We start from the raw sequence: 21,586 nt of genomic DNA, 5'->3' as shown, positions 1-21,586 counted from the left end.
CATACAAGACACAATGGGTGTGCCCATATAATGTACTGAGCCAAAATCAAACAAATCATTATTTAACATGATGCATGTACCAAGCCAATGTTACTTACTCCTTCGTACTGTGAGCCTGTTCAGCTCAAAATACCGTGTTTCCCCGATAGTAAGACCCCCCCGATTGTAAGACATATGGGGGGTTTCAGGGGGGTTGGCTAATATAAGCCATACCCCGAAAGTAAGACATATGTCTTACTTTCAGGGAAACACGGGGCTTTCAAGCGGCGCTGGGCGAAAGAGGGCGGGCGGCCAGCAGCAGAAGGCGAGAGGTGCCTCCTTCTCCGGCTCTCCGGCAGATCGAGCGCGCGAAGAGGCACCTCTCACCTTCCGCCGCTGCTGGCCGCCCTCTTTCACCCAGTGTCGCTTCGGAAGCCGCTGAACGCCATCAGGGGAGCGCTTGGCGACTGCCACTTGGCGAGCGGAGAGGCGGTCGCCAAGCGCCCCCCTGACGGCGTCTGGCGGCTTCCGAAACGATGCTGGGCGAAAGAGGGCGGCCAGCAGCGGCGGAAGGTGAGAGGTGCCTCTTCGATATGCCGGAGAGCCGGAGAAGGGGGCGTCTGGACCCCCCCACCCCCAGGAGAAGCCAAGGGGGGGGGTCCTTTCAAGCGGCGCTGGGCGAAAGAGGGCGGGCGGCTAGCAGCAGAAGGCGAGAGGTGCCTCCTTCTCCGGCTCTCCGGCAGATCGAGCGCGCGAAGAGGCACCTCTCACCTTCCGCCGCTGCTGGCCGCCCTCTTTCGCCCAGCGTCGTTTCGGAAGCCGCCGAACGCCGTCGGGGGCGCTTGGCGACCACCACTTGGCGAGCGGAGAGGCGGTCGCCAAGCACCCCGACAAAGGAGAAACTTCTGCGAATCGTGCGCCATCTCCAGCGCTCTCTCCGGGTCGGGTTGTGTGAAAGAGGCCGGGGTTGGGGGAAGGGGAGAGGTAAGATGTGGTTTTTTTGCAACGCCGCTCCATTGGAGAAAGAGGGAAGGTGGTTCGCTCGGAGTTGGGGCTGAACAGAAGCGCGTGGAGAAGCCCAACCTTGGGGTGGGGTGGGGGAGAAGGGAGAGCAAGGAGGGCCATTGTGCATTGCCAGGTGGTGGGGTTCTCCCCCAGTTCAAAAGGTGCCTTGGCTGGAAGAGTAGCTGGTTTCCAGGGCATAAACTGGCTCGCTTCCGGGGATGGTGCACATCCGCTCACTTGCAGGGAAACAGCTTTGGGGCTAAAGAGCCGCTCCGGGCGCAAAATTGTATCCCGAGTAGTAATTCCATTTACTGCTCCGATGTGCCTCGCTGCAGGCTTTCTGTCAATGAAATAACAGCAACATGTTCTCGGAAGCCACCGCCTCTTCCCCTGCCTCGCTGCCCCTTGTCTCGGGCGACAAGGGGTGGAAAGGGGGGGGGGGCGGAGCTGCGCCCTCCTTCGCCCGCCTCCTTTCCAATGTAAGACATACCCCGAAAGTAAGACATAGTGGGGCTTTTGGGGGTAAAAAGAAAGTAAGACACTGCCTTACTATTGGGGAAACACGGTAGATTAACACAAACAAATTGTTCTTGTGATTGGGTTGCAATGGTTTGGAAGGATGGGAACATAGAATGGAAAGACATATACATACACAAAGAGAGCGAGCGAGCGAGAGAGAGAGCTTTGCCACATTAAAAACAGATAATGAAAATAAGATTAATTAATACATCACAATAATATTTCTACTGCATAGGTCCATGAATCTTATAAACTATGTAGCAGCAGCTACAAGCAAAAAAAAGGTGCTTTTAAGCTATGAGGGCCCCAAACAGGGTACATGCTGTTCCCATCTATTTTTATAATTTCTGACAAGCTTGGCCAGTTTCAGCTTGTTACTCTTCTCATACTTCTCAGTACTTTTCCACCTAAGTGCTACCACATTATCCAGTTCACATGGAAACTCAGTGTTCTGCAGATGTTTTGAGAACCATCTCTTGTTCTATAAATCATTATTGCTAAATCTGCCTTAAAGTCTTAATTCTAGTATTTCTACACATGCTGCACTAAACTGAAATATCCTAGAATCATCGAGCCTGCCTCTATATCCTAATTTGAATGTACTGCATCTCTGATACTGGTTTATTCCTACGTTCATGCAAAGGTTTTGACACAAAATGCTCTCTTACGTATACACACATTTATAAATGAATTAAAACAGGTATTAAACATATGCATGACAACTATATGGTAAAATGGAATATGGTCATCAAATAAACTTGCACGACTGGACTCCACTTATTGGTACGTCCTCAACAACACTGATGCTTTTCCATTTTCACCGCAGTTTCTCTCTGATAATTTAAAATCAACACTAGGTTGTGCCTCATTTGTAAATGCTGCCCACTGATCATTTCCGTACCCATTCCAACCTAAAAATCTGTATCATTATCTCACTATAATTGGTTTTTCTAACTTTAACCATTTAGGTTAAAAGATAATTTACTTCTGTTAAAAAATAACAACACAAAACCCTCCCTCTGTAATTTGGGGATATTAAACACCAAAGCAATTTTAATAGGGCAGAAATCTATTTAGCATGAAAGTACTGCAATTTTCGAACTATAAGACGCACCTGAGTATAAGACGCACCTTAGTTTTTGTTAAGGAAAATAGGAAAAAATATAATCTATCTACCAGGTATTCCTCAGGCTAATCCTTAGTCTGGTCGGCTTCAGCCCATTAGTTTGCTGGTTTTGAGCACCCATGCTTGATTTTTATCCCCTAGTTGGGGATAAAAAAAATCAATTTCTGAAACACTTCACTTCTGTCTCTCTCTTCAGAGAGAACCAATGAGAAAAACAGGCAAAAGGAAAATTGCTTGGCAAGCAAAGCACCGAAGATCACACCTTGCTTTGGCTGAAAAAAAGCTTTTAAAGCACTGAAGCCCAGCTAATTGTCGGACTGAGCAGCAGTGAAAAAAGTAGACAAAGGGATCATCGCTTAGCTAGCAAAGCAAGGAAGATCACTTCACTTGTTTGGGCAGGAAAAAGAGCTTAGTAAAAACTACATTCGGAGTATAAGATGCACCCAAATTTTCAGCCTCTTTTAGGAAGCCTCTTATACGGTAATGAAATTTCTTTTAATGTGAATCCTTTTAAAAATTACTCCACTGCAGTCTCATACACACCTCAACACTAAATATTGATATGCTAAGCCATAAATCATAAGAAAACACATTGAACAAACTCATGCAATGTGTTTAGCCAAACAAGTTATTCTGTGGAATAATATAGTATGTGAATCAGAAGACATTCATGATGTACACCCAGTGTATATAAAAAAGGAGCAGCAAATTGGATGGGAAACACATTAGTATTGCAACTAGTTATCCTTTTAAACAGTTACTTCCTTTTTAACAACGTGTCTATGTTAAACGTATTCACTGTTTTAAAAATGATATATAATTTTAAATGGACAAATTCATTTTAATAAAATTTGCCTTTTCCTCATCTTAGTCTGAATCAAGGTGGAAAATCTAACTGTATATTTAAATAATAATACAGAGTTTCCTCGATTTTCGCGGGGGATGCGTTCCAAGACCGCCCATGAAAGTTGAATTTCCGCAAAGTGGAGATGCGGAAGTAAATACACTATTTTTGGCTATGAACAGTATCAGAAGCCTTCCCTTAACACTTTAAACCCCTAAATTACAATTTTCCATTCCCTTAGCAACCATTTAGATTATTACTCACCATGTTTATATTAAAGTTTATTAAAAAATATATTTATTAAAGGCAGACGAAAGTTTGGTGATGACATATGACGTCATCGGGCGGGAAAAAACGTGGTATAAGGAAAAAACCCGCAAAGTATTTTTTAATTAATATTTTTTTAAAACCGTGGTATAGACTTTTCGCGAAGTTTGAACCTGCGAAAATCGAGGGAACACTGTATATTTAAATCCATCTTTTTCATCTGTTCCATTTGACTTCATTAACCAAGCATATCTAATGCTGCTCATAAAAACTTATTATCTCCACATGTGGCCTCTTCATGATTATCGGAGCATCAAACATTGTTTTATGAAACTGAAGAATGAAGGAAAGTAATCACTCCAACATACATCACAAAAAGCAGCTTGTTCAATAGCATGTTGTCAAGTGGAAATTGAAATAATTTCAAACATTGTTATTCAGGGCAGCTTGAACAATTAAAAATATATAATTAAAGCATTGCCAGCAGCAACTGATTAAAATAAAATGACAAGTGTATTCACTTTTCTCACTACCTTCCATTCATTTTTATGACAAGTATGCCAAATAATTAAATCACACTAATTTTCAAATAGGTAAATAAGGAAAAAGCCATCTTTAACAATGAATAATAGATTTGAGAAAGATTTTGAATGAGCAACTTAACTTTCCACTTGAAGCCTGAATAAGGGGGAAAATGAATATATATATAAAATTATAAATAAAGGACAAGCAATCAATTATAGTTCCTTGTTGGTACCTAACAAGGTTAGTTTGCATTTTTTTTGTTAACAACCCCAACTCCCAGAATGAGATGGATGCTCAATTTAGATTGTAGGATAAATTCATCTTTATTAAAAAGAAACAACCCTGGCCCTTGGGTAGTTAAGTGAGATACATCCCTTATGTGAGGTCTAATGTTCTAACAGACTGAAATAAATTGTGGCTGTTTCAGGTTTTGTTGAAGACACTGCATCTCGAGTATTCTACTAAATCAATTCTTCCAAATTACTAGCACTATGGGGCATTATTAATGGACCATTTAAGCTTTTTAAAGATAAAAAGCAGCCATTTGAAGTTAGTCTATTGCAAATGGACAGGGCATTGAAATGTTTTTATAATGGTTTCTGAGAGTATTAGCATCAAATCTGAAGACTTTGAAAAGAAGACCTCAGTAAAAAAAATATAAAGCTTACCCCGTGTCCCATGACAAATTAGGTCACAGAAAGAAAAGTCACATATGCCATGTTTTTGTGAGGTCTGGAAGGCATGGCTTTTTGGGGTCAGGATTGGCACGATGGAGCAGCCTCCCCTGTTGATTTTTTGGAGGGTTTTTAAGAGCAGAGTTGTTGGGAAGAACCTTCTCTTGACATTGCCATGACAACTTCATTTCCTATTATCATTGTTTGCCGTTTTGTGCTTGGATGGTATTGTTTTACTCTCTACAGTTGTTAAACTGTGGATGCTTCGCTTGGTATTTGTTAATATTCTATGTAGGCTGAAGAGTTTGTGGAATATGTGGGTTGGAAATGTAAAAATGAATACAGAAGCTGAAGAGGTATCTTGATAACAAATTGGACTCTGCTCAAATAAATCTTACCAAGCAAGGATATTTTCTAGCTGTACATTAATTGGGCATAGGTATTTCATAGCATGATGGATACGTTTGTTTATACGCAGGTACATTGTTTGCTTTCTTTTGGCAATGCCTGCAGCTTTTGTTGCTTTTCCCTAAAGCAAGAATACATACTATAATCCAAAACTATTAAGCTAGAGGAAAAGTCACCTGCTGTTTCTAACCTTATAGTTCTATGTACTTTCACATTTTTAAGTTCCTTAAAAAAATCTTGCTTCTAACATAATTCCTTTTCATTTTGTTCTTAGTCAAAAGAAATGAGTTCTTGATATAAATGTGAGATTCTGGATTTTATCATTGGCAAAACAGATATATTATTGTAAACTAATTTTTCCAAAACTCTGGATTGACTCTTAAGAATTTTCAGCTAGCATGGCTATTGCTCAGAAATCTGGCACTTGAAATCCAGACATACATGGAGAGACAACAAACCCAGACTGGTAAACAGCAATGATGACAAATAAGAATACAGTGGTACCTCGACATACGAGTTTAATTTGTTCCAGACCCGAGCTCGTAAGTCGATCAACTCGCATCTCGAACGAATGCCTTTAGACTTTGTTTTTCACGCGGAGATAACTGGAAGCAAGGAGATTCTTGCGCCACCTAGTGGAAGCTTGGCTCGTATCCCGAATTTGAGCTCAGGTGTCGAACAGAAATTTCGCTCGTGTCGTGGCTCGTAACTTGGAATACTCGCATGTGGAGCAGCTCGTATTTAGAGGTACTACTGTACAGACTTAACTCAGAGCAATCAGCCAACAACAAATTGAAAAGATACAAGCCCAAAACATTCTAGAAATTGTTCTTCATTTCTAGACAAGCCTTTAGCTCTACATAACTTTGAGAAAATCTGTTCCAAACCCTTGAAAAAATAAACAAATGATTATTTTATATTCTTTATGATCACGAATGGGAAAAGATTATCACAAGGTCAAGCACTTATAATGTCCAAAAGTCAATATATGTATTTATTTATTTATTAGATTTCTCTACCGCCCTTCTTAAAATGGCTCAGGGCGTCGAAACGATTCTGGGAGTTGAAGTCCACAAGTCATAAAGTTGCCAAGTTTGGGTATTCCTGACATATGTCATACACAAATACATATCTATATCAAAGATCAGATAAATTGATTAGAACAAAAATTATTAAGATCCTCCATTGTTTAAAAACATATTCCGAAAAAAGGGAAAATTGTAAAATTTACATGAAATAAGGTTTCAGTTTGTATATGGCATTTCACTGATAGGAGCCAAATTCAAATACTCCTTCCAGTCTAAACTTCTAATTCCATCTTTAGTTTTTTTGAATCTCCTCCATCTTCAGTTTTCTTTTCAGACGGTCTTTTCTTTAAACCTTTCATTTTTCTAGTCTGCAATTTATCCAGGTCCTGTTTCTGCATGTGAATCCGCCCATATTTTGTCCCAAAGACATCATGAGATACATTCTTTTTCTTCTTTGGCTAGAAATACAAGAAAATGCCCATTTTTTGATGTAGAACATTTATTCAAAATGCAATCCTTATCCAATAACAATTGGAATCATTATAACTGAAATCGAATTAGTTAATTCATTATTTCATCTAATTTAAATTAATTAGGAGAAACAAAGCCATGACATCTGGAGAATTGTACTGATGTTTCATTTGTGGACCAAATACAATTTTAACGCTCCCTAACTCTATTGCCTTCCAATGTGCCAACCTCTCCCAGAATTCTCATCAGGAGCCTTCTCATCCACATATGTCAGTGGTCTTCAAACTTAGCAACTTTAAGACTTGTGGACTTCAACTCCCAGAATTCTCATGTCAGCTGGCTGGAGAATTCTGGGACTTGTGAAATCCACAAATCATAAAGTTGCCAAATTTGGGGATCCTTGACATGTGTCACATGAGGAAAGTTAGAGAAAACTCCACAAACAAGGATTACAAAATTAGACTAACACTGTCACATCAAGTTAGCTCTTTATGATATTACCTAGACATATCCACGGAGAGCCAGTTTGGTGTAGTTAAGGCACCAGGCTAGAAACTGGGAGACTATGAGTTCTAGTCCTAGTTTAGGTACAAAGTCTTTCTCTTTCAGTCTAAGAAAGCAGCAATGGCAAACCACTTGAAAACTGCAGGGATTAGTCCAGGCAATTGCCAAGAATCAAGACTGGCTTGAAGGCATACATACAAGGATATATCTCTATCTCAATAAAATAAATGGTGATTACAAATAAGCCAAGCAGACATCATTCCCAAAGTACATGCAAATGACATTTGTAATCTAAAATAACCTTTAAAGTACATTAAAACAAATCGGGGTACAGTGATCCCCCGATTATCGCGAGGGTTCCGTTCCAAGACCCCTCGCAATAATCGATTTCTCGCGATGTAGCGGCGCGGAAGTAAAAACACCATCTGCGCATGCGCGCCCCTTTTTCCATGGCCGCACATGCGCAGATGGTGGAGTTTGCGTGTGGGCGGCGGGGAAGACCCCTTCGGCCGCCCAACAGCTGATCTGCTCCGCAGCGTGGCAGCAGCGAGGAGCCGAAGATGGGGTTTCCCCGTTGCCCAGGCAAAGGGGAAACCCCAAGATCGCTTGCCGCTTGCCCGTTTGCCCGCCCGCCCGGCTGCTCGCTTGCCGCTCGCTTGCAGCGCGACAGCAGCGAGGAGCCGAAGATGGGGTTTCCCCGCCGCCCAGGCAAAGGGGAAACCCCAAGATCACTTGCCGCTTGCCCGTTCGCCCGGCTGCTCGCTTGCCGCTCGCTTGCAGCGCGGCAGCAGCGAGGAGCCGAAGATGGGGTTTCCCCGTTGCCCAGGCAAAGGGGAAACCCCAAGATCGCTTGCCACTTGCCTGCCTGTTTGCCCGCCCGCCCGGCTGCTCGCTTGCCGCTCGCTTGCAGCGCGGCAGCAGCGAGGAGCCGAAGATGGGGTTTCCCCGTTGCCCAGGCAAAGGGGAAACCCCAAGATCGCTTGCCGCTTGCCCGCCCGCCCGGCTGCTCGCTTGCCGCTCGCTTGCCGCTCGCTTGCAGCGCGGCAGCAGCGAGGAGCCGAAGATGGGGTTTCCCCGTTGCCCAGGCAACGGGGAAACCCCATCTTCGGCTCCTCGCTGCTGCCGCGCTGCCGAGCAGATCAGCTGGTGGGCGGCCGAAGGAACCTTCCCTGGGTGCCGCCCGCCGCTCGAGAGCAAGAGGGGGAGAGATAGAGAAAGAGAGAGAAGGAAAGAGATGAGAGAGGGAGGAAGAGAGTGTGAGAGAGGAACAAGCAAGATAGAGAAAGAGAGAGAGAAAGATGAGAAAGGAAGGGAGTGACGTCATCGGGTGGAAAAATCGCGATATAGCGTTTCGCAATGATCGAGATCGCGAAACTCGGGGGATCACTGTATTGTATTTCCCCGAAAATAAGACACACCCCAAAAATTAGTCCTCCTTCGAAAATAAACTCTTCCCTGAAAATGAGTCCTCCCAGAAAATATTTAAACACATGCGCAGCCAGTTCCCGCCATTTCGTCTAGTTAGGGTGACTGATTGAGTAATTGAGCCGGGTGGCGCAGAAGGTAGAGTGCTGTACTGCAGGCCACTGAAGCTGACTTGTAGATCTGAAGGTCAGCGGTTCAAATCTCATCCCCGGCTCAAGGTTGACTCAGCCTTCCATCCTTCCGAGGTGGGTAAAATGAGGACCCGGATTGTGGGGGCAATATACTGGCTCTGTTAAAAAGTGCTGTTGCTAACATGTTGTAAGCCACCCTGAGTCTAAGGAGAAGGGCGGCATAAAAATAAAATAAAAGAAAATAAAAGAAAAGAAAAGAAAGAAAGAAAGAAAGAATGAAAGAAAGCTGGAAATCAGGTAAGATGGCAAGAGGAGCCCTGTCTTGTTCCACGCGACCCAAAATAAGACCTCCCCAAAAATAAGGCCAAATTTATTTATTTATTTTATTTAATTTATTAGATTTGTACGCCGCCCCTCTCCGTAGACTCGGGGCAGCTAACAACAATAATAAAACAGCGTATGACAAATCTAATATTTTAAATAGCTAAATGCTTATTTCAGGATTCAAAACAATATAAGACAGGTCTTATTTTCAGGGAAATACAGTAGCATATATTAGCGGATTTAATTAAGTAAATATAACTGTAAAGAGTTGTAGTTCAGTTGCTCTGCTCCACAAACAGAATAAAAATATATTTTCAGTGATGTATCACTTTCAGTTCTGTACTTGGGGCAGATTTTCTTGGCTTAAATGTATAAAGACTGGTCTACATACCTTGAGAGCTTTAGGTTGCTTTAGTGACAGTTTATACAGATCATCTGATGCCAAATGTGTTCTCCTGATCACCAGATCTAACGAGGGTCCCATATCTTCAAGTTCAATCCTTGGTATTTTACAACCAGACTTTTTCAATAACACCCTTGAAAATAGGACAAGGGGGGGAAAAACACTTCTTGTTTGATTAGTTCATCTGACATTCTGAATCCTTGTAGCAATCAATCTTTCTTCCTCCAGACAGTTTAGCGTGAAGAACAAATATCAGTCCTTTGCAGTTCATATCAATACCTCATGCCAGAGGTCTTCAAACTTGACAACTTTTAGACTTATGGACTTCCACTTCCAGAATTCTGGGAGTTGAAGTCCACAAGTCTTAAAGTTGCCATGTTTGAGGACTCCTGCCTCAACGCCAACATGCAAAACTATATCAGGTCTATATTAATATTAATAATATCAATAGATAAATATCTACTAAAATCAAGTACTGTATAAAAAATTCTCAGATCAGGACTAAGAAGAAAGGAGCACCCCACAACATGCCATTGTTGTGGTTAGCTCTGGCCCAGCTCCTGCCCCAAGGACTGTGGATGTGGGGGAGACATCCACATGCCGCAGGCCTGTTTTGCTCCAGGTGGAATCTGCTGATGAAGGCTCCTCTGACCAAGAAGACATGAGTGACAGGGAGGAGGAGAGTGTGGCAGACAGCTCAGAAGGAGATCAATTATCTAGCTCCTCCTTGGATTCAGAACAAGAGTTAATGATACAGCCACGCATGCGGAGAGCGATGCATAGGCAGCAGCAACTGAGAGATTATTATAAAAGAAAATGAGGCCACCTGTGGTTGGGTGGGGCTGTGGTAATTAGTGAGGCTGCTATAAATAGCAGCCTGTGGGTTTGGCCATTGTGGAGGATTATCTGATCGTTGTTTTTCCTGACTGCTTTACTGACTTTGACCTTTTGTGTGCTGATTTCCCCCCGCTTTGAAACTAAACCAGAGCAAAGTGTGTTTCACTTTGTGAAAGAAGAAGGACTGTGAATTGCCTCACAGCTGCAAGCTAAGTATCACAGAACTGATAAGGGACTTGTACAAATTACCAGTTTGTTTGGAGACCAGTGCTCTTTGCTATACCAATAGAGGGCTTAGTTTAAGTGAATTTTCATTACAGTATAAAGAACATTGTTTTGAATTTTCAAACGTGTGTGTGTGTCTGAAATTTGTACCTGTGAATTTTTGGGAGGAGTCTACCAGAGAGCCCGGCAGAACAGCCATAAATTTTGCTTCACAAAGGAATATTAGCAGCCCTTTCTCTATAGATTCTTTCTGGAGAAACACTATGGGGAATTAATAGCCATACGATTTTGTGAGGTAGAAAATACTGCTTCATTTACTCTTCAGATAACATATTTTGGCTGATTTTGCAGGAAAGTATTTGGAAGGTAAACAATACTTTATAATGTCCTTTTTTGGGCCATACAATTATACTTCAAAGGGAGCAATTCAATAAGATCAAATAGCTGAAAAATACTGTATTATTAAAGAGGTTATAGGAAAGAAATTAAAGGTGTAAATTGCAGAGAAAAAAATAACAGAAACACAAGAATGCAACTTGGATAAAAAAAGATAGAGAAAGGGGGGAAATTGGGGGGCAGAGGGCGCGACAACAGCAGAAATTGTGGTGAAATGGGCAAGGAAGATCAAAAATTGGTCAGCATCGGACAAAGTCAAGCTGCCAGGTTTTGGGTTGAAGCATCTAACTGGGTAATTAGATTTTAGTGTCTACATTTGGAAAGCAACATTACAACTAAGGATGGACAAGCAAATCTTTAGAGAAGAAGTCAGCTTTGCTGACGGGAATTCTGGGAGTTGAAGTCTTAAAGTGGCCGAGTTTGGAGACCCCCTGCTCTAGACCAGAGGTCTCCAAACTTGACAACTTTAAGATTTATGGACTTCAACTCCCAGAATTCTCCAGCCAGCATAGCTGGCTGGAGAATTCTGGGAATTGAAGTCCACAAGTCTTAAAGTTGCCTAGTTTGGGGACCCCTGCTCTAAACGATGTATTTGCCCTGGAACCCATACAAGATTTTCTTTCTTCCTTCTCCTCCTGTATGCCTCCAAATCTAAAAAAGATTTGGGTTGAAAGAAGAAAACTTTAACTCATTCTGCTGTTTGTAGAAGACAGCTGGATACTGTCCTCACCACCATACACCTATTTCACCAAAGGCATCATTCAGTTCTGTCCCTTTATTTATACATACTCTCCCCATCTACTATTACAGCAATAGAGAAGTATGACATCTAGTCGTTCATCAGTTTATTTTTGATCCATATTTAGTTTCAAAACTAAGGACTTGGTGCAATCCACTTTCCAAAATAGTAGCCTGCTCATTTCATAAGAGAAATGGATTGACTGAAGGATATCTGAGTAATTTCTTATCCTTGTTGAAATTATACACAGAAATAACCAAGCCAAGCCTAATAGCAGCTAGCTGCAATTAACATACTTTTAACATAAATTAACATTTATTAATTCTTAATTAATATACTTCTTGGTTCATCAGTCCCAAATCCCCCTGCACATACCAGTTGTTTAAAAATAATGCATCCAGGGCCACATTCTACCCAAGGTGTATTAAGCAATATCAGACATGACGAATTTTGAAACGAGATGTACCAGCTCATAAAAGGTAAACAATGTCTTCTCTGTATTCTGTCTTTCATCATTTGAAAGTAAAGCAAATTCCTTTTATAATCTTATCAGAAACCATGTTCTTACTGCATCTGAATCATATGCCTGCTCATTAACATTTAGTAGATTGACAACTGCAGTTAACTTTGAGGACATTCCTGATATTAATTCAAACATTTAAATATTTTCAACATTTGGAATTTCCCTGTACTGTGCAATTTATGAGTAGCGGCAGTTTCTAAACTCTTCAGACCAATACATATGTCTGATTTTTTCTTTTCTCATTATTCTAACTACTGAGGTGGTGAGTCAGCCAAACATAATATAATAGTTCTGATATTATTAGATTGTAAACATCGGTGATCATGTATACTCTGATCTTATGTTCCAACCTCCTTCTCTTATCTTACCAGAGAGAGAGACAGAGAGACTACAATAAAACTTCCTTACACCAGACTTTGGACAGTTGCATAACCACATCAATTTTTATGATTGGATTCGATACAGGATTCAAATATAATTCTCAAAGTTTGGGATATTCCAGATATGGCCGTATTGTACGAAAGATTCTCAAAGTTTGTCTCATAGAGACATTAGCTAATAAGATAAGATAAGACAAGATAATACTTGTAGGATATAAAATAGGAGAATTAGAAATGAAATTAAACCTATTTGCAAATGATGCAATTATACTGATGGAGATGATTACCGTATTTTTCGCTCTATAAGACTCACCTGCTGATAAGACGCACCTAGATTTTAGAGGAGGAAAATAGAAAAAAAATATTTTGAGCCAAAAAGGGGAGAGGAAGAGAGGAAGGAGTGAAAGAAGGGAGTGAGGGAGGAAAGAAGGGAGGAAGGAAAAGGAAAGCAAGAAATGGAGGGAGGAAAGGAAGGAAGGAAGGAAAGAAAGAAAGAAAGGGGGAAGGGACAGGAACAGAGGAAGGAAGCAAGGAACCTTATGAAAGGGGAGAGTAAGAGAGGAAGGACTGAAGGGAGGGAGGGAGGGAAGAAGGTAGGAAGGAGAAAGAAAAGAAGAAATAGAGGAAGGGAAGGTAAAAGAGAGAAAGAAAAAGAGCAAGAAAGAAAGCAAGAAAGAGAGAAAGAAAGAAAATGAAAGAGAAATAAAAATAGAGAGGGGGAATGAAAGAAATGGAAGGAGGGAAGGAAGGAGAGAAAGCAAGAGAAAGAAAGAAAGCAAGAGAAAGAAAAAAGAATGAAAGAGCAAGAGAGCAAGAGAGAAAAAGAAAGAAAGAGAGAAAGAAAGAAAGAAAGAAAGGCAACTTCAAAGAAAGGCTCACTGAGCATCTCTCACTCTCTCTCTCTTTCTATCCCTCTTTCTTTCTTTCTCTTCCTTTCTCTCTCTCCTCTTCCTTTATTTCCTCTCTCTCCCTCCCTCTCTCTTTCTCTCCCCCCTCTCTCCCCCTTTCCCTCTCTCTTTCTCTCTCCCTCTCTTGCTATCTCTCCCCCTTCTCCCTCTCTCTTTCTCTCCCCCCTCTCCCTCTCTCTTTCTCTCTCTCCCTCTCTTGCTATCTCTCCCCCCTCTCCCACTCTCTTTCTCCCTCCCCCTCTCTTTCTCTCTCTCCCCCTCTCTCTTTCTCTCTCTCTCCCCCTCTTTCTCTCTCTTCTCACTTTCTCTCTCTTGTTTTCTTTCTGTCTCTTTCTGTTCCGGGCTCTCAGCAAGGGGGTTGCAGGAGAGGCGGGGCTGGCGAAGGTGATATTCAATGTCGGGGGCGCTCGGGCGGTTGCGCGCGCTCCCTATCTCCCTGCTAGCCCACTCGGAATATTCAAAATAAGAAAAACCTTCGCCGGCAAAGGCTTTTCTTATTTTGAATATTCCGAGTGGGCTAGCAGGGAGATAGGGAGCGCGCGCAACCGCCCGTGCGCCCCCGACATTGAAGACCTCCGCTGAGAAAAACCTTTGCCGGCCTTTCCTCTCGGCGTCAAGGAGGCGCAGCGGCAGGCGGAGAGAGGGAAGGGGGGGCAGCGGCATCCCTCCTGGCCTTGGCGGGCCGCCCGGCCCTCCCCACCTCCTGCAAATGCGGCGGGCGGCGGGGGGAGAGCGAGGAGCCGGTTCTGGCGGGCGCGGGGCTTGGCTGGCTGGCTGGCGGGGGGAGCGCCGCTGGTGGTGCGGAGGGTGACCCTCCTCCGGGAGGGAGGGGGCCAGGCAGCAGCTAGCCAGCCAGCCGGCGGGATGGCGCTTCCGAGTTCGCAGCCTCCCCCCCCTCCCTGCCTGCATCTTCGCTCCATAAGACGGGGCTGATTTTTCTTCCTACTTTGGGAGGAAAAAAATTGCGTCTTATGGAGCGAAAAATACGGTAAGTGCTAGACTAGGAGAATTTGAGATCAACAGTTTGTAAACAGGTCTTGTGTCTATGTTCAGCTTTTGCAGAAATGCAGAAAACAGCAAAGTTAGGGGTATCGGTATTTAACAATCACTCTACTCCTGATCCTGAACTGCTGAAGATAATATTATGAAGCTAACAGTTATTCTATTACTATCCAAAATAGATAATTAAATCTAGATAAAGCTTCAAGGATAGAATACAGTGGGGGTTTACTACAAAGTAGGTGACATTAAGCTGTGTTAGCACAGTAAAGGTTAATGAATAATAACACAGTGGGAGGGCAATATTGACAAAACCAATCACAACTGGATAGTTTGAACCAGGAGGAATATTGTAGAAATAATAGGGTTATTTCCTGGTTAAAAAGAGAGTACTTTGGTGAGTGTTTTCTGGGGAAAATCATGATTTTTGGAGAAAGAATTTGCTTGTGGGTATATGCGTTTCATGTGTACAGTGTTCCCTCGATTTTCACGGGTTCAAACTTTGCGAAAAGTGTATTCCACGGTTTTTCAAAAATATTAATTAAAAAATACTTTGCGGTTTCCCCCCCTATAACAAGGTTTTCCCCACCCGATGTCATATGTCATCGCCAAACTTTAATCTGCCTTTAATAAATATTTTTTTGAATAAACTTTAATAAACATGGTGAGTAATAATCTAAATGGTTGCTAAGGGAATGGGAAATTGCAATTTAGGGGTTTAAAGTGTTAAAGGAAGGCTTGTGATACTGTTCATAGCCAAAAATAGTGTATTTACTTCCGCATCTCTACTTCGCGGAAATTCGACTTTTGCGGGCGGTCTCGGAACGCATCCCCCGCGAAAATCGAGGGAACACTGTATATGCACTTTGCTAGTGTTTAGCTTGAAAATAAAACCTCTAAAGTACAATTCACATACCCCTAACATTATGCTTCTTCTAAGTAGATGAGGATTTTAAGTAACATTTTAATTGGGACTTGAGCCATTTCCTTCAGACACCAGGTGTACCGCACAATGTAATACTTTTATAATCTGTGGGATAATACCATGGGAAGTCGGCTTGAAAGGATGAAATTAGATTTTTTCCTCCACCTAAAATGCCTCTCCTACACTGCTCTAATTCAATCATGCACAAATGCACAACTCTAGTCCTACTCAATGTAAAACTGCACATTGTGGCACATATCCAACTTACTTGTAACTCCTCATATAGATTCTTTCATCCACTGCTGTAAAATGCAGAACATGTTCTAAGCCAGCCAGACGAATACTGGGCACAACAGGGCCTCTGAAAAAATCTAAAGGACAAAAAAAAGCGAGAGATTGTTCTTAAGTGGGTTGTCCAAAAATCCCTGGGATCCCTTAAAGCAGGGCCCCCCAAACTTTTTACACGGGGCCAGTTCACTGTCTCTCAGACTGTTGGAGGGCCGGACTATAAAAAAACCCCTATGAACAAATCCCTATGCACACTGCACATACCTTATTTAAAGTAAAAAACAAAATGGGAACAAATACAATATTTAAAATAAAGAAGAAGTAATAAGTAATTAATTAATAATTAAGTAATAAAGTAATTTATACTTCTTTATTAACAAGTAAATTTAAACTTAAATCAACAAACTTCATTTCTCCTTCCTTCCATCCCTCCCTCCCTCCTTCCTCTCCACTTCTCTTTTTCCTCTTCCTTTTCTCTCATTTGTTTCATTTTCCTCTCCCTCGTTCTTTCCCTCTATCATTTTCTCATTTTTCTTTCTCTCTCTCTCTCTTTCCATCTCTCCCTCTTCTTTTCTCTCTCCCTCTCTATCTTTTCCTCTTTCTCTCTCTTCTTTCTTTCTCTCACTCACTCTCTTTCTAACTCTCCCTCTTTGTATCTCTCACACTTTCTCTCTCCCCCTCTCTATTTCTCCCTTTCTCTCTCTCCCTTTCTATCTCTCCTCTTCATTTCTCTCTCCCTCTCTATTTCTCCCTCTTATTATATCAATCGGTAAAATCTCGTGTGTTGCCATGGGCCGCGGGCCGTAGTTTGGGGACCATTGCCTTAAGGCCCTCTTCAAGGTTAGCAAAACAAAATTATTTGCCCGATATTAAAGATATTGGCAAACATCTAATAATGTAACTCTTCCAATTATCCTTTTTTTTAGTTTTAAAAAAAGTTTAAAGATATTTCATTAAAAACATCTCGGGTTAATATCTACTGGGTTTAACATTATTTTTACAAGATTCAATAATAAACTTAATTTTTCATAAATATAACTCATACAAAAAAAAGTAGTAGTACAGTAGTACTTTTTGGGGTCCTCCATCGTTTTTAAAAATGGGAAGCAAAAAAGTTTAAGAAACAGGTCTGTATGGCCCTAGTAGGTTCACTCTAATAGCTTACCAATTAGAAGGCTTTTTAACCTTCTATGTTCCTCATCGATGTCAAAAGCATCTCCTGCAAATATCAGCATGGGCTTTGTTCCCTCTGGACACTTGCTGTTCTATTATAAAAATTAAAAGATTAAAGAACAAGAATGGTTGGCAGAGCACCAAGAGAAGGAGAAAAAGTATCCTATCACCAGGTCACTCACAACAGGAGCAGACCTGCTGGGTAGAACTTGTCAATGTTAACCAGAAGCTCTTATATTCTTTTTTTTAATATGTTGGGATGACACTCCCAGCTGTCATCTGCACTAACTGAGAAGTCTGGGAACTACAACCTAACGTATTTAGTGGGCAACATATTTAAATTTTTAAAAGGCTATTAAACAAGTAACCCAACAAATTAGGCATTTAAAAAGTTAACTATTCTTTAATGTGCTCATAAAAACTGTAATAACAGGCACCGTATTAAAGAACGTTTTTTCTAAGATGCTGCACTGTGATATGTACATTTACTGTCTAAAAACGAAGCAGGTGCTCCCAGTTACATAGGGCTAAAAAAATAAGTTTCAATATAGGCTGACTTAAGCTGCTGCAACCAATTTGATCTTCTAAGTTTTTATTTAAATCAGGTGACAGCACCACTGGTAAACATTGCCCTGGGAACGTCAGCCAAAGGTAACAGCTTAAATATCCAGGAATTCTTGGAACAAGTAGAGCAGCTGATGGTGTCAATCAAAAGCAGTAACCCATCACAGCTGGCTGGACTTGACTACCCAATTTCAAGCCACCTGGACTGTAGCAAACTATAGCTTTTTCACTGATAATCCCATCACCCAAGTTTAAAAGGTAGATTCCAGTGAAGTATAATCAGAACAAACCACGGGAAATGCTTCCCGGATAAAGATATACTCTTTCACAGATTATAGTCACACTGAGTTTCAACTAGTATCCCCAACAGAGTTGGCCTTCTCCGGGTCCCGTCAACCAAACTATGTCGTTTGGCGGGCCCCAGGGGAAGAGCCTTCTCTGTGGCGGCCCCAGCCCTCTGGAATCAACTCCCCCCGGAGATTAGAAAGGCCCCCACCCTCCTTGTCTTTCACAAATTACTCAAGACCCACCTATATCGCCAGGCATGGGGGAACTGAGACACCTCCCCAAGGCTTTTATATATTATGTTTGGTATGTATGTGTGGTATTGTTTTAATTGCTAGGGCTTTATATATCTTTTTCTTTTAATATTAGATTTGTTTCACTGCTATATTGTCTTTATTATTGTTGTGAGCCGCCCCGAGTCTTCGGAGAGGGGCGGCATACAAATCGAATAAATAATAATAATAAAATAATAATAATAATAATAATTATTATTATTTTCTGCTGTTTATACCAGTTTAAAAGTGTTAGTATAAAAAAGTGTTTACCGCCAAATTAAATTGTCAAGAAAATTGTAGAGACTAATCCAGGCAGTTATCCATGCTGACTCAAAAGCACCAATAAATAAATATGATCAAAATACATTAAAAGTGCTGAGCTTGCTTCTTTTCTTGCAGATGTTTCATTACCCAAATTAGGTAACTTCATCAGTGCTAGCAAGGAATGTCAATCCTGAGCTACATAAGTATATCCTCCTTTATTAATACATTCGAAGACTGATCAAACAAGCAATTTAGAAGCAGAAATCAGAGAGAAAAGAGATACATTCCCAACAAATTAAGTCAGTAAGGAACTGGTGATATTTCGGAATTTGTTACCTTAATATATATATATATTTCATTTTTTTAAAATTAATTTTCATTAGACAAACAAAAACAGACAACATTCAACATTCAAGGAGCTACCATTGCTCCGCTTATCATAGAAGTCTAACTAGTACAAAAAAAGAGAATACCTAACTATAATCAGATCGATACAGAAATATTACACACACACTCTATGTTCTTGTTAAATGTAACTGTTATCTTTAAATTATAATTTATATAACTTTAATTAATTTTCTTATCTATAAAATACTGTACTTAAACTAGTAATAAAATATAAAAAAATAGCACTTTAATATTTGTAATATTGCAAAAATACTCTGTTTATATTATTTTTAAACTATTACATTCTATCTATTGCTATCATGTTATAGATTAATTAAGATTCACTTACTTAGTATAACTAAAAAAGAGACACATTGTCATTACCTTAATATCTTTGAGGGCAACAAACTTCTCAATGCCCAGTTCAATCATATCCAGAACATGATAGTCATACATACGACCTAACAAAAGAAAGAAAATTAAAATGTATCTTTTAACAATCCTATACATTCCTTTTTAGAAAGGAATCCACTTTTTATGGTATATGGTTTATACGTATAGTAAGTTTCTAACAAATACAATTCTTCATGCATCTTTATGATACTTGTAAAAACATAGCGTTTGTGTGTTTTTCCTTAAAAAAAATATGAAAGTAATAGAAGACCTGACAACTAACATAACAAGCCTGAGTGGAGCAAATAGCCAGTTTTAAGTTTCTTGATGTTATCATAAAAGTGGATCTGACCTGGAGTACTCACATTGCAGAACTGATCAAAAGAGCCCAGCAGAGATTATGTTACCTGAGACTTCTCAGGAAATGACAACGGAATGAAAAACTGCTGGTGAGTTTGAACCACTGCACCATAGTGTATGTTTAATTTACTGGATCGGTGTATGGTTTGCCAATTGCACAGTGGCAGTGAGGCATTGCCCATTGGACCAGTGGTTCAAAACATTCTTAAAGATCCATCTCATCCTGGGCCCTCTTGTTTTGAACTACAGTGATCCCCCGGTTATTGCGTCCCCGACCATTGCGAACAGGCTAATTTGCGATTTTTCAACCCGGAAGTCAAAACACCATCTGCGCATGCGCGCCCTTTTTTTTCCTATGGGCACGCATGCGTAGATGGCGCCGGGCAGATCAGCTGCTGGGCGGCTTCCCTAGGTCTTCCCCCTCTTGGCGGGCATCAGCGAGGAGTTTCCCCACCGCCCACGCAAACTCCTCGCTGCTGCCGCTTCGCTCGGGCCGCTTCCCAGCTGAGTACTCAGCTGGGAAGCGGCCCGAGCGAACGGCTTGTCCGCAGCCTGCCTGCCCGCGCACCCGCGGCTAGCGCCCTTCTCCCGCCCACGCCGTTCGCTGGGGCCGCTTCCCAGCTGAGTACTCAGCTGGGAAGCGGCCCGAGCGAACGGCTTGTCCGCAGCCTGCCTGCCCGCGCACCCGCGGCTAGCGCCCTTCTCCCGCCCACGCCGTTCGCTGGGGCCGCTTCCCAGCTGAGTACTCAGCTGGGAAGCGGCCCGAAGCGAACGGCTTGTCCGCAGCCTGCCTGCCCGCGCGCCCGCGGCTAGCGCCCTTCTCCCGCCCACGCCGTTCGCTGGGGCCGCTTCCCAGCTGAGTACTCAGCTGGGAAGCGGCCCGAGCGAACGGCTTGTCCGCAGCCTGCCTGCCCGCGCGCCCGCGGCTAGCGCCCTTCTCCCGCCCCACGCCGTTCGCTGGGGCCGCTTCCCAGCTGAGTACTCAGCTGGGAAGCGGCCCGAGCGAACGGCTTGTCCGCAGCCTGCCTGCCCGCGCGCCCGCGGCTAGCGCCCTTCTCCCGCCCCACGCCGTTCGCTGGGGCCGCTTCCCAGCTGAGTACTCAGCTGGGAAGCGGCCCCAGCGAACGGCTTGTCCGCAGCCTGTCTGCCCGCGCGCCCGCGGCTCGCGCGCCCTTCTCCTGCCCACGCCGTTCGCTGGGGCCGCTTCCCAGCTGAGTACTCAGCTGGGAAGCGGCCCGAGCGAACGGCTTGTCCGCAGCCTGCCTGCACGCCCGCGGCTCGCGCGCCCTTCTCCCGCCCACGCCGTTCGCTGTGGCCGCTTCCCAGCTGAGTACTCAGCTGTGAAGCCGCCCGAGCGAACGGCTTGTCCGCAGCCTGCCTGCCCGCGCGCCCGCGGCTCGCGCGCCCTTCTCCCGCCCACGCCGTTCGCTGGGGCCGCTTCCCAGCTGAGTACTCAGCTGGGAAGCGGCCCGAGCGAACGGCTTGTCCGCAGCCTGCCTGCCCGCGCGCCCGTGGCTCGCGCGCCCTTCTCCCGCCCACGCCGTTCGCTGGGGCCGCTTCCCAGCTGAGAATTCGCTTCAGGATTCAGCTGGGAAGCGGCGCAAGCGAGCGGGGTGGGCGGGTGAAGGGCGGGCGAGCGGCAGCGAGGAGTTTGCGTGGGCGGTGGGGAAACCCCAGCGCCGCTTCCCAGCTGAGTCCGGCTCCTCGCTAGCGCTGCGGAAGTAAAAACACCATCTGCACATGTGCAGATGGTGTTTTTACTTCCGCAGCGCTACTTCGCGAAAACCCGATCATTGCTAAGGGTCCTGGAACGGAACCCTCGCAATGATCGGGGGATCACTGTATTACCATCTGGCAGATGATACAGGTTAATAAAAACAAGGACAAATAGGCTGAAAAACAGCTTCTATCCCAGGACAGGAACTTTATTGAAACCTACTGCATAGTGCAATATTAGTGCAATTTATTTATTATTTATTTATTATTTAGATTTGTATGCCGCCCCTCTCCGAGGACTCGGGGCGGCTCACAG

General features: G+C 43.0%; 1 protein-coding gene across 1 annotated transcript in view; it reads right to left on the bottom strand.

Moving 5' to 3' along the window:
* Positions 1–6,336: 6,336 nt before the first annotated feature.
* Positions 6,337–21,586, bottom strand: part of RPF2 (ribosome production factor 2 homolog) — a 31,346-nt gene continuing 16,096 nt past the window's right edge. Inside the window, exons 6-10 of the mRNA XM_070739487.1 lie at positions 19,186–19,262; positions 17,019–17,118; positions 15,834–15,936; positions 9,622–9,766; positions 6,337–6,833 (exon numbers count right to left, since the gene is read on the bottom strand). Of these exons, the coding sequence (XP_070595588.1) occupies positions 6,648–6,833; positions 9,622–9,766; positions 15,834–15,936; positions 17,019–17,118; positions 19,186–19,262 (611 nt within the window). The 3' untranslated portion in view covers positions 6,337–6,647. The remainder of the gene's footprint in view (positions 6,834–9,621; positions 9,767–15,833; positions 15,937–17,018; positions 17,119–19,185; positions 19,263–21,586) is intronic.

Source organism: Erythrolamprus reginae, chromosome 1 (genome assembly GCF_031021105.1).
Source record: "Erythrolamprus reginae isolate rEryReg1 chromosome 1, rEryReg1.hap1, whole genome shotgun sequence".
Lineage (NCBI taxonomy): Eukaryota > Metazoa > Chordata > Lepidosauria > Squamata > Dipsadidae > Erythrolamprus > Erythrolamprus reginae.
This window is presented reverse-complemented; position numbering and strand designations above follow the sequence as displayed.